Source organism: Hyperolius riggenbachi, chromosome 8 (genome assembly GCF_040937935.1).
Source record: "Hyperolius riggenbachi isolate aHypRig1 chromosome 8, aHypRig1.pri, whole genome shotgun sequence".
Lineage (NCBI taxonomy): Eukaryota > Metazoa > Chordata > Amphibia > Anura > Hyperoliidae > Hyperolius > Hyperolius riggenbachi.
The window spans coordinates 288,599,036-288,612,329 of NC_090653.1; the positions used below are offsets into that span (position 1 = coordinate 288,599,036).

The 13,294-nt window shown below is 53.7% G+C and overlaps 1 protein-coding gene across 1 annotated transcript in view; it reads right to left on the reverse strand.

Annotated features, from left to right (window-relative positions):
* The window catches only part of AGPAT2 (1-acylglycerol-3-phosphate O-acyltransferase 2), an 83,906-nt gene that overhangs the window by 22,131 nt on the left and 48,481 nt on the right, over window positions 1–13,294 (reverse strand). Inside the window, exon 2 of the mRNA XM_068249942.1 lies at window positions 8,658–8,791. Within this exon, the coding sequence (XP_068106043.1) occupies window positions 8,658–8,791 (134 nt within the window). The remainder of the gene's footprint in view (window positions 1–8,657; window positions 8,792–13,294) is intronic.

The window sequence follows — 13,294 nt, forward strand, 5'->3', positions numbered from 1 at the left end:
GTGGGAGGGGAGGAGACACAAACCACTGCAGGGAGATCTCACCATAATGGGAGGTGAGGAGACACAAACCACCGCAGGGAAATCTCAACATTGTGAGAGGGGAGAAGACACAAACTACTGCAGGGAGATCTCACCATTGTGGGAGGGGCAGAGACCCAAACTACTGCAGGGAGATTTCACCATTGTGGGAGGGGAGGAGACACAAACCACTGCATGGAGATCTCACTATTGTGGGAGGGGAGGAGACACAAACCACTGCAGGGAGATCTCACCATTGTGGGAGGGGAGGAGACACAATCTACTGCAGGGAGATCTCACCATTGTGGGAGGGGAGGAGACACAAACTCCTGCAGGGAGATCTCTGCATTGTGGGAGGGGAGGAGACACAAACTACTGCAGGGAGATTTCGGCAGTGTACTCCTGCAGGTGTGAAAGGGTTACAGTGTAGCTGTAGTGTTATTAAGCCTGTATAATGCCTGTTTAACGAGAAGCACCGGATCCATTTGCTATCTAACGAAGCAGACCCGTTTATTAAGGGAGGAATGTACCTCGACAGACAGAAATTCTATACAACAAAGCCAGCGGCTGTCGAGCTGCGAGCGGGGCGAGGGGTGATTAATTAGAGGCATCGGCGACGGGAGATGTGAACGACTTTTTGAGACGGCGAAACTCAAGAAAAGTGTGGCTTAAAGAAATGCATGGATTTTAATAGAAGCGAATTTCTCACAAAAGACGAGCGGGGACAATAGAGGCGGGCGGGGCAGAGAGTTCAGCGGGAAAGTTTGTTATATAAAGTTCTGAATGGGGGAGGGCGGGGTGTCTCTCCAAGAATAAAATCAGTCTTCAGCAATGTCCCCATTACAGCAGTGGGGACACTAATGGGGACATTATGGAATGATAGCTTATTACAGCGCTGAGCTACGTTCCCTGCGGCCGAATATTCTGTAACCTGAAAACACAGTTTTACAGCCCAAAGACTCTTTTTGAATAGTAAAAGGACTATGAGGGCTCCCATTTCATTATTATTTAGCATTTATATAGCGCCGACATCTTCCGCAGCGCTGTACAGAGTACATAGCCATGTCACTAACTGTCCCTCCGAGGAGTTCACAATCTAATCCTACCATAGTCATATTGTAGTCTAGGGCCAATTTAGGGGGAAGCCAGTTACCTTACCTGTATGTTTTTGGGGATGTGAGAGGAAACCGGAGTGCCTGGGAGGAAACCCACGCAGAAACGGAGAACATACAAACTCCTTGCAGATAGTGACCTGGCTGGGATTTGAACCGGGGACCCAGCGCAGCAAGGCAAGAGCGCTAACCACTACGCCACCGCGCTGCCATTTGTATAAAGCGGAATACTCATCTAGCGATGGATCGGGAACCCGACAGCGACGCCTCCTGATGAACGAGGTTCCCCCGGATCCATCTTCCTGCCTGACACGTGACGTCACCACAATGAGCACCGATGAGTGCAAACGATCGTGGCACTTTGCGCAGGAGATCTCGTCAGGGATTAAAGATCTGATTCACTGTGACATCATCGGTGTGCATCGAAAAGCCTTGTTCATCTAATCGTGCGCCTGTACCCATGTCACGAGCTGATGGAAAAATAGCGGACAAAATCACGAGGTGGGTACTGACCATTACCATTTTAAAGCAATGCCAGTTCCAAAGTTGTCTTTTTGGGTTCAGATTTGGAGTCCCACCTGGAACAAGCATGCAGCCAGCAGAGTCACACCTGGAACAGGCATGCAGCCAGCAGTCACACCTGGAACAAGCATACAGCCAGAGGAGTCTCACCTGGAACAAGCATGCAGCCAGAGCAGTCACACCTGGAACAAGCATGCAGCCAGCGGAGTCACACCTGGAACAGGCATGCAACCAGCGGAGTCACACCTGGAACAAGCATGCAGCCAGCAGTCACACCTGGAACAAGCATACAGCCAGAGGAGTCTCACCTGGAACAAGCATGCAGCCAGAGCAGTCACACCTGGAACAAGCATGCAGCCAGCGGAGTCACACCTGGAACAAGCATGCAGCCGGCGGAGTCACACCTGGAACAAGCATGCAGCCAGCAGAATCACACCTGGAACAAGCATGCAGCCAGTGGAGTCACACCTGGGACAAGCATGCAGCCAGCAGAGTCACACCTGGGACAAGCATGCAGCCAGCAGAGTCACACCTGGAACAAGCATGCAGCCAGCGGAGTCACGCCTGGAACAAGCATGCAGCCAGCAGAGTCACACCTGGAACAAGCATGCAGCCGGCGGAGTCACACCTGGAACAAGCATGCAGCCAGCAGAGTCACACCTGGAACAAGCATGCAGCCAGCGGAGTCACACCTGGAACAAGCATGCAGCCAGCAGAGTCACACCTGGAACAAGCATGCAGCCAGCAGAGTCACACCTGGAACAAGCATGCAGCCAGCAGAGTCACACCTGGAACAAGCATGCAGCCAGCGGAGTCACACCTGGAACAAGCATGCAGCCAGCGGAGTCACACCTGGAACAAGCATGCAGCCGGCGGAGTCACACCTGGAACAAGCATGCAGCCAGCAGAGTCACACCTGGAACAAGCATGCAGCCAGCAGAGTCACACCTGGAACAAGCATGCAGCCAGCAGAGTCACACCTGGAACAAGCATGCAGCTAGCGGAGTCACAACTGGGACAAGCATGCAGCCAGCAGAGTCACACCTGGGACAAGCATTCAGCCAGCAGAGTCACACCTGGAACAAGCATGCAGCTAGCGGAGTCACAACTGGGACAAGCATGCAGCCAGCAGAGTCACACCTGGGACAAGCATGCAGCCAGCGGAGTCACACCTGGGACAAGCATGCAGCCAGCGGAGTCACACCTGGGACAAGCATGCAGCCAGCAGAGTCACACCTGGAACAAGCATGCAGCCAGCAGAGTCACACCTGGAACAAGCACGCAACCAGCAGAGTCACACCTGAAACAAGCAAGCACTCAGTCATCAGATTCCCAGCATGTCGTGTGGCGAGTGCAATCATCTGTGTGCGTCTTGAAAACAGATTATCCCTTTAACTAAATCAGTTTCCCCTCCGCAGATTCCGTCCAAATCTTTATCTCCATAATCAGACACTGATTAAAATATCTTCGGCTTCACACTGCTGCCGGCACGCCATCCTGATTACCCCCAGCGGCGCTTTCTGTCCGCATCTCGCGGCCCCAGGCCACAAAGTAAAAACTCTCTTCCTCACAAGAACACAAAATGACTTTTTAATCGCCGGATATTAGACTCTGCCCGCCGGTGAATTCTCCCAGTTTTCTTAATAAAAACAAACCGCCGTTCAGAATCCGCAGGAAAAAAAAAAATCGATAGTTTCCTCGCCGCCCGCGCGGGCCGAGACGCTGGCATCGCACTCCCGAGGCTCATCCATTTTAATCGGACGGACATTTAATATTTTAACCGCCTGCGCCGGCTGAACAAAGCGCGGTAATCCAATAAGAGGGCGGGAGATATATTCAGAGGCAGCGCACACCATAATATATCTGCTAAATATCAGTTATAGGGCAGCGATGGTTGCAGCAGCGGCGATATTGGATTGGGGAATAAGAGACCGGTATAAAGTGTAAGTGCATCCCAGGATATGAGGCCAGAGTTCTGTACTCCACAATTACTTCTTTTTTTCAGCTTTTTAACCGAGGTAAGCCTTTACTGCAGCTCCAAGAAAGAGCCAGTGAGGTCTGATTATTGCCCACTTGATCACTGCTGGCCCCTCCCTTCTAGCGAGTCATGCTATCCTCTCCTGTAACACTGGCTGCATGTTTGTTCCAGGCGTGACTCCGCTGGCTGCGTGCTTGCTCCAGGCGTGGCCCCGCTGGCTGCGTGCTTGCTCCAGGCGTGGCCCCGCTGGCTGCGTGCTTGCTCCAGGCGTGGCCCCGCTGGCTGCGTGCTTGCTCCAGGCGTGGCCCCGCTGGCTGCGTGCTTGCTCCAGGCGTGGCCCCGCTGGCTGCGTGCTTGCTCCAGGCGTGGCCCCGCTGGCTGCGTGCTTGCTCCAGGCGTGGCCCCGCTGGCTGCGTGCTTGCTCCAGGCGTGACCCCGCTGGCTGCGTGCTTGCTCCAGGCGTGACCCCGCTGGCTGCGTGCTTGCTCCAGGCGTGACCCCGCTGGCTGCGTGCTTGCTCCAGGCGTGACCCCGCTGGCTACATGCTTGGTCCAGGCGTGACCCCGCTGGCTACATGCTTGGTCCAGGCGTGACCCCGCTGGCTGCATGCTTGGTCCAGGCGTGACCCCGCTGGCTGCATGCTTGGTCCAGGCGTGACCCCGCTGGCTGCATGCTTGGTCCAGGCGTGACCCCGCTGGCTGCATGCTTGGTCCAGGCGTGACCCCGCTGGCTGCATGCTTGGTCCAGGCGTGACCCCGCTGGCTGCATGCTTGGTCCAGGCGTGACCCCGCTGGCTGCATGCTTGGTCCAGGCGTGACCCCGCTGGCTGCATGCTTGGTCCAGGCGTGACCCCGCTGGCTGCATGCTTGTTCCAGGCGTGACCCCGCTGGCTGCATGCTTGTTCCAGGCGTGACTCCGCTGGCTGCATGCTTGTTCCAGGTGTGACTCCTCTGGCTGCATGCTTGTTCCAGGTGTGACTCTGCTGGCTGCATGCTTGTTCCAGGTGTGACTCCTCTGGCTGCATGCTTGTTCCAGGTGTGACTCTGCTGGCTGCATGCTTGTTCCAGGTGTGACTCTGCTGGCTGCATGCTTGTTTCAGATGCGACTCTGCTGGCTGCATGCTTGTCCCAGGTGTGACTGCGCTGGTTGCATGCTTGTTCCAGGTGTGACTCCGCTGGCTGTATGCTTGTTCCAGGTGTGGCTCTGCTGGCTGCATGCTTGTTCCAGGTGTGACTCCGCTGGCTGCATGCTTGTTCCAGGTGTGACTCCGCTGGCTGCATGCTTGTTCCAGGTGTGACTCCGCTGGCTGCATGCTTGTTCCAGGTGTGAGTAGGCTGGCTGCATGCTTGTTCCAGGTGTGATTAGGCTGGCTGTATGCTTGTTCCAGGTGTGACTCCGCTGGCTGCATGCTTGTTCCAGGTGTGGCTCCACTGGCTGCATGCTTGTTCCAGGTGTGACTCCGCTGGCTGTATGCTTGTTCCAGGTGTGACTCCGCTGGCTGCATGCTTGTTCCAGGTGTGGCTCAGCTGGCTGCATGCTTGTTCCAGGTGTGGCTCCGCTGGCTGCATGCTTGTTCCAGGCGTGACTCCGCTGGCTGCATGCTCGTTCCAGGCGTGACTCCGCTGGCTGCATGCTCGTTCCAGGTGTGACTCCGCTGGCTGCATGCTTGTTCCAGGCGTGACTCCGCTGGCTGCATGCTCGTTCCAGGTGTGACTCCGCTGCTGCGTGCTTGTTCCAGCTGAGACTCTGCTGCTCTGAGTGTTGTCTGCACCTACAAGAGAACAGCATCATTCCCCGGAAGGGAGGAGTCAGGAGCGACCGCATGGGCAGCAGGGAGGTACAGATCCGGTCAGCTGACTGCTGCGATAGTCGGATTTTAATGCAACTTTCCTGAAATTGTTTCAGAGGAAGCAAAGTTTACATAAGTGGACTTTTTTGATCCTTTATCAACCTCCAATCTGTGAGGACCGGTTTCCACTATAGCGAGTCTGCATGCGTTTTCTGCACGCAGATTCGCATAACCAATACAAGTTAATTAGCCTGTCTCCACTTGTCAGGAAAACAAAGCGTTTTTCTGTGCAGGAAAAATATGCACAGCAGAGCCATCAGAGATTCCCATACAATGTAATTAATACGTAATTTGCGTACGTTTTTGCATAAAATCAATGTAAAAGCACATAGGCACTGACATGGTTAATTCGCATGCTTACTAACATATACAAAAACTTACGCGAATTCGCTTACGAATTTGCATTTGCATGCAATTTGTTTTCGCGTTTTCCGCAACTAATTCGCACCGCACAAGTGGAAACGGGCCCTTAGTGATAAATGTTCAGGTTTCTCCTCATCTGAGTGGGCCGGTTTCCACTTCGGCCGCGGCTTCTGCTCTGCCGCGTAGGCGCAGCCCGAGTCACTAAGCGTGCTAAATAAATCTGCAGGATGCCGTCAACATCTGCTCTGCAGTGCGATCTGGACGGCAAGCCACTCGGTAGATAAGTGGCGTTCCCCCACCCCGCTCATTCGCAGGGAAAACTGTAGATTCGGCCTTCGATTCGGGCGTAATGGATATATGCCCCATTTCCTACAAGTAGATGTGAGGGTTCTGGTAGTAGAGTTTACCATCAGAGAGCGATCTGCGGGTTCCCTTGTATCGCAAGTGCTGCTAACTGTATAGTACAGTGCTGGATATGGAGATAGAAAGGTGAAAAAGTGCACTCTGTGATACTAGTAGGTGAGGGCTCTGGGCCCTATAGGAGAGGTCTCACCTGTGATACTAGTAGGTGAGGGCTCTGGGCCCTATAGGAAAGGTCTCACCTGTGATACTAATAGGTGAGGGCTCTGGGCCCTATAGGAAAGGTATCACCTGTGATACTGGTAGGCGAGGGCTCTGGGCCCTATAGGAGAGGTCTCACCTGTGATACTAGTAGGGGAGGGCTCTAGGCCCTATAGGAGAGGTCTCACCTGTGATACTAGTAGGGGAGGGCTCTAGGCCCTATAGGAGAGGTCTCACCTGTGATACTAGCAGGGGAAGGGCTCTGGGCCCTATAGGAAAGGTCTCACCTGTGATACTGGTAGGTGAGGGCTCTGGGCACTATAGGAAAGGTCTCACCTGTGATACTGGTAGGTGAGGGCTCTGGGCCCTATAGGAAAGGTCTCACCTGTGATACTGGTAGGTGAGGGCTCTGGGCCCTATAGGAAAGGTCTCACCTGTGATACTGGTAGGTGAGGGCTCTGGGCCCTATAGGAAAGGTCTCACCTGTGATACTGGTAGGTGAGGGCTCTGGGCCCTATAGGAAAGGTCTCACCTGTGATACTGGTAGGTGAGGGCTCTGGGCCCTATAGGAAAGGTCTCACCTGTGAGAATGGTAGGTGAGGGCTCTGGGCCCTATAGGAAAGGTCTCACCTGTGATACTGGTAGGTGAGGGCTCTGGGCCCTATAGGAAAGGGATCACCTGTGATACTAGTAGGTGAGGGCTCTGGGCCCTATAGGAAAGGTCTCACCTGTGATACTGGTAGGTGAGGGCTCTGGGCCCTATAGGAAAGGTCTCACCTGTGATACTGGTAGGTGAGGGCTCTGGGCCCTACAGGAAAGGTCTCACCTGTGATACTAGTAGGTGAGGGCTCTGGGCCCTATAGGAAAGGTCTCACCTGTGATACTGGTAGGTGAGGGCTCTGGGCCCTATAGGAAAGGTCTCACCTGTGATACTGGTAGGTGAGGGCTCTGGGCCCTACAGGAAAGGTCTCACCTGTGATACTAGTAGGTGAGGGCTCTGGGCCCTATAGGAAAGGGCTCACCTTTGATACTGGTAGGTGAGGGCTCTGGGCCCTATAGGAAAGGTCTCACCTGTGATACTAGTAGGTGAGGGCTCTAGGCCCTATAGGAAAGGTCTCACCTGTGATACTGGTAGTTGAGGGCTCTGGGCCCTATAGGAAAGGTCTCACCTGTGATACTGGTAGGTGAGGGCTCTGGGCCCTATAGGAAAGGTCTCACCTGTGATAGTAGTAGGTGAGGGCTCTGGGCCCTATAGGAAAGGTCTCACCTGTGATACTGGTAGGTGAGGGCTCTGGGCCCTATAGGAAAGGTCTCACCTGTGATACTAGTAGGTGAGGGCTCTGGGCCCTATAGGAAAGGTCTCACCTGTGATACTGGTAGGTGAGGGCTCTGGGCCCTATAGGAAAGGTCTCACCTGTGATACTGGTAGGTGAGGGCTCTGGGCCCTATAGGAAAGGTCTCACCTGTGATACTGGTAGGTGAGGGCTCTGGGCCCTATAGGAAAGGTCTCACCTGTGATACTAGTAGGTGAGGGCTCTGGGCCCTATAGGAAAGGTCTCACCTGTGATACTAGTAGGTGAGGGCTCTGGGCCCTATAGGAAAGGTCTCACCTGTGATACTAGTAGGTGAGGGCTCTAGGCCCTATAGGAAAGGTCTCACCTGTGATACTAGTGGGGAGGGCTCTGGGCCCTATAGGAAAGTCTCACCTGGCTGTCGAGGCTGGAGAAACCTATATACAGGTTTGCCAGCTGTCCCACTTGTGTCCCTCTTATGCTGGGGACCTGGCTTGCACGGATATCCTCCCGGTCTTGGATGGTGATCCTGTCGGGATTCCACGGTGGTTATCTGGAACACGCTGCGGTGGGCGTGGAAACGGTTTCCTGCGCTCGGCGCGTACGAGCCGGATTCCCCGGCTATGAGTGTAGTAGGAGATAAAAACAGCTGGCAAAGCAAGGTGGTGTTAGCCGCAATGATATGCAAAGGCTGTGTTTGAAAACTTTCCCAGGGGAGCACCCCTGCAGACTACTAAAGAGGATCCGTCACACCAGACTACTAAAGAGCACCTGTTCCTCCATACTGCTAAAGAGGACCTGTCACACCAGACTACTAAAGAGCACCTGTTCCTCCATACTGCTAAAGAGGACCTGTCACACCAGACTACTAAAGAGCACCTGTCACCCCAGACTGAGCCCTTCTGGCGACGGATGGTCCAGCACTGTCTGTGAGACACACATACTTCTCCGGCTGTACTCACCCATCATGTCCAGGACGCTCTGGTGGTTGGAGATGATGACGCAGGGGCCGTCTACCTTCAGGTTCTCCAGCCCCTTCACTTCAAAGCGTATCCCCAAAATATACTTTATGGTCCGTGTGAACGCGCTGATTATCCTGCAGAAGAGAGGAAAGAGGAATAGAGTCACCACATGAAACATAAACTGCAGTGTGAGCAGCATAACGTGGAAAGTACTTGTGTACCACTTGCTAAATCCTCATCTCCTCCTCAGCAGCCTCCTAATGCCTGCTCACTCCCCTGGTATCTGACACACCCCCTGCTGGCGTCACATGGGCATGCAGGAGAGGAGACACTGCTCTCCTCAGCCACGCCTCCTGAGGCCTGCTCACTCCCCTGATGTCTGACACACCCCCTACTGGGGTCACATGGGCATGCAGGGGTGGAGTGACTGCTCTCCTCAGCCATGCCTCCTGATGCCTGCTCACTCCCCTGGTGTCTGACACACCCCCTGCTGGCGTCACATGGGCATGCAGGGGAGGAGACACTGCTCTCCTCAGCCACGCCTCCTGATGTCTGCTCACTCCCCTGGTGTCTGACACACCCCCTGCTGGCACCTTATCAAAGTTAACACACCTTATCAGAGTAGCATAGCGAGCGCTACGAACCCGCAGGGGCTCAGGGCAGGACAAGTGCCATTGCCAATTAGCAGGCATAAGTTTGCAGCACTCGCTATGCTACTCTAATAAGGCGTATTAACTTTGATAAGGTGTGATATCTTTGATAAGGAGTGATATTTCAGTTATCACGGTTTAGTGAATCAAGCCCTATGTGTGTAGGATTTCATCTCAGTTCCAGCCACAGATCTAAATAGCAGTAGGGTATTGTACCGTGTTAGCCATCAGTAAAAGCAAGAAGTTTAGGGATGGTCAACAAGATGGACATAATAAGGTTGCAAATACCTTCAAGAGGAACTGTAATGAAAATAATGTATAAATGAATATTGTAAAAAGGTAATTTTATTAATTATTTACTAAGTGTTTGCCCATTGTAGATTCTTTCCTCTCCCTGACTTACATTCTGACATTTATCACAGATGGGGACATCTTTAGTCCTGTCAGGTGCAGCTCTGTGGAATCTTTGTTTCTGAGAATTCTAAAGCCAGTAGAAAATATACTTGGTCTCCCAGAATGCTCTAGGGTGGATAATTCTCCATAATAAACAGCCTAGGCTAAGTATAACTAGGAGGGCGGGGCTAGATATCAATATACAGGAATATATAGAAATGGGGTGTGTTTCGGATGCTGAAACCAGAAAAATTACCATAAAATTTTATCTTGAATAAATTACTGCATTCTGCTATATGTCACTACAGGACCTCTTTACTGCATTCTGCTATATGTCAGTACAGGGCCTCTTTACTGCATTCTGCTATGTGTCACTACAGGGCCTCTTTACTTCATTCTGCTATATGTCACTACAGGGCCTCTTTACTGCATTCTGCTATATGTCACTACAGGGCCTCTTTACTGCATTCTGCTATATGTCACTACAGGGCCTCTTTACTGCATTCTGCTATATGTCACTACAGGGCCTCTTTACTGCATTCTGCTATATGTCACTACAGGGCCTCTTTACTGCATTCTGCTATATGTCACTACAGGGCCTCTTTACCGAATTCTGCTATATGTCACTACAGGGCCTCTTTAAGAAAACAATCGATACCGCGATTGCTCAGGATCTATTGGACCCACCTGCCTCGCTGTATTCATACAATACGATCTGAATTATCTGATTGAATATACGAAAATTGTACCATTAATACCATTTTTGGGCGCCATTAGACCCAGCGACATCTGTGCCCTGAGTGTGGCAATAAATGTATTCTGAATTCGCTATCTTTCTGGTTTGTTTCAGACAGAATCGGAGGACGGTAACCTCAGGTTACATCTTTATCTTGGGATTATCGCCGCTCGTTCTTAAATCTAATCTCATTCGCGGGGATCTCTTGGAAGTAATCCGGAGCCTGGATCAGATGATGTCAAACCACGAGTCTGTCTGCAGATTGCACGACAATAAAAACATCCACTTTACAGCGGATTACATCAGCCCCAATCCCAGAGAGGCAATCTCCGTGGCGTGCCAGATAGGAGTGTCGCCCTGTGTGGTCGCAGATAAGGGACAGGCCACGTCTAAGTAGTGTAAAGGTCACAGAAATCAATCTAGCACAAATCATCATTACACAGGACCTTTTGTAACCGTGAAAATCCTGGATCAACCCGCCCATTTTCTAACCAACAGGTCATTTTCAATAAGTCATGCAGTTTTTTTTTTTAAATTGCATGTTTTAAATTCATATATTTAGAATACCTGACAGGCTGGCTGCTATATACGGTAGTTCCTTGCTGCCAAAAGAGTAGGAGGTGTTTGTCCAACACACAGCAGATCACCCCGCCTACTTACCTCCTTGTTCTAAACAAGATTTACACTTTGTGGGCAGCACTGCAGATGTTCCTGCCTACTCAGTGTGGCTGGAGGTGTATAGAGGGCGTGGCTGGAGGTGTAGATGAGCATGGCTGGAGGTGTAGAGAGGGCGTGGCTGGAGGTGTAGAGAGGGCGTGGCTGGAGGTGTAGAGCGGGCGTGGCTGGAGGTGTAGAGCGGGCGTGGCTGGAGGTGTAGATGAGCATGGCTGGAGGTGTAGAGATGGCGTGGCTGGAGGTGTAGAGAGGGTTTGGCTGGAGATATGGATTGGGTGTGGCTGAAGGTGTAGAGCGGGCGTGGCTGGAGGTGTAGAGCGGGTGTGGCTGGAGGTGTAGATGAGCATGGCTGGAGGTGTAGAGATGGCGTGGCTGGAGGTGTAGATGAGCATGGCTGGAGGTGTAGAGAGGGCGTGGCTGGAGGTGTAGAGAGGGCGTGGCTGGAGGTGTAGAGCGGGCGTGGCTGGAGGTGTAGAGCGGGCGTGGCTGGAGGTGTAGAGCGGGCGTGGCTGGAGGTGTAGAGATGGCGTGGCTGGAGGTGTAGAGAGGGTTTGGCTGGAGATATGGATTGGGTGTGGCTGAAGGTGTAGAGCGGGCGTGGCTGGAGGTGTAGATGAGCATGGCTGGAGGTGTAGAGATGGCGTGGCTGGAGGTGTAGATGAGCATGGCTGGAGGTGTAGAGAGGGCGTGGCTGGAGGTGTAGAGAGGGCGTGGCTGGAGGTGTAGAGAGGGCGTGGCTGGAGGTGTAGAGAGGGCGTGGCTGGAGGTGTAGAGCGGGCGTGGCTGGAGGTGTAGAGCGGGCGTGGCTGGAGGTGTAGAGCGGGCGTGGCTGGAGGTGTAGAGCGGGCGTGGCTGGAGGTGTAGAGCGGGCGTGGCTGGAGGTGTAGAGCGGGCGTGGCTGGAGGTGTAGAGTGGGCGTGGCTGGAGGTGTAGAGTGGGCGTGGCTGGAGGTGTAGAGATGGCGTGGCTGGAGGTGTAGAGATGGCGTGGCTGGAGGTGTAGAGAGGGTTTGGCTGGAGATATGGATTGGGTGTGGCTGAAGGTGTAGAGCGGGCGTGGCTGGAGGTGTAGAGATGGCGTGGCTGGAGGTGTAGATGAGCATGGCTGGAGGTGTAGAGAGGGCGTGGCTGGAGGTGTAGAGAGGGCGTGGCTGGAGGTGTAGAGCGGGCGTGGCTGGAGGTGTAGAGCGGGCGTGGCTGGAGGTGTAGAGCGGGCGTGGCTGGAGGTGTAGAGCGGGCGTGGCTGGAGGTGTAGATGAGCATGGCTGGAGGTGTAGAGATGGCGTGGCTGGAGGTGTAGAGAGGGTTTGGCTGGAGATATGGATTGGGTGTGGCTGAAGGTGTAGAGAGGGCGTGGCTGGAGGTGTAGAGTGGGTGTGGCTGGAGGTGTAGATGAGCATGGCTGGAGGTGTAGAGATGGCGTGGCTGGAGGTGTAGATGAGCATGGCTGGAGGTGTAGAGAGGGCGTGGCTGGAGGTGTAGAGAGGGCGTGGCTGGAGGTGTAGAGAGGGCGTGGCTGGAGGTGTAGAGAGGGCGTGGCTGGAGGTGTAAAGAGGGCGTGGATGGAGGTGTAGAGGAGCGTGGCTGGAGGTGTAGAGGGAGCGTGGCTGGAGGTGTAGAGGAGCGTGGCTGGAGGTGTAGAGCGGGCGTGGCTGGAGGTGTAGAGCGGGCGTGGCTGGAGGTGTAGAGCGGGCGTGGCTGGAGGTGTAGAGCGGGCGTGGCTGGAGGTGTAGAGCGGGCGTGGCTGGAGGTGTAGAGCGGGCGTGGCTGGAGGTGTAGAGCAGGCGTGGCTGGAGGTGTAGAGCAGGCGTGGCTGGAGGTGTAGAGCAGGCGTGGCTGAAGGTGTAGAGCAGGCGTGGCTGGCGTGGCTGGAGGTGTAGAGCAGGCGTGGCTGGAGGTGTAGAGCGGGCGTGGCTGGAGGTGTAGAGCGGGCGTGGCTGGAGGTGTAGAGCGGGCGTGGCTAGATATGTGGGGAGGGCTTGGCTTTTGCTCAGATTCCTCTTTCTTATCTCAGAGTTGGGAGGTATAACGCAATGCACACAATATTTGTTCTTACGATATCGCCATGTTTGTTTAAGTAACAGACACACGCTGTACATACCACATGGCGTGTATGAGACGCACACGGCTTACAACAAATTTTTACAGGGCACCTGCTTGGCGTGGCTTTGAATGTGTAAAATA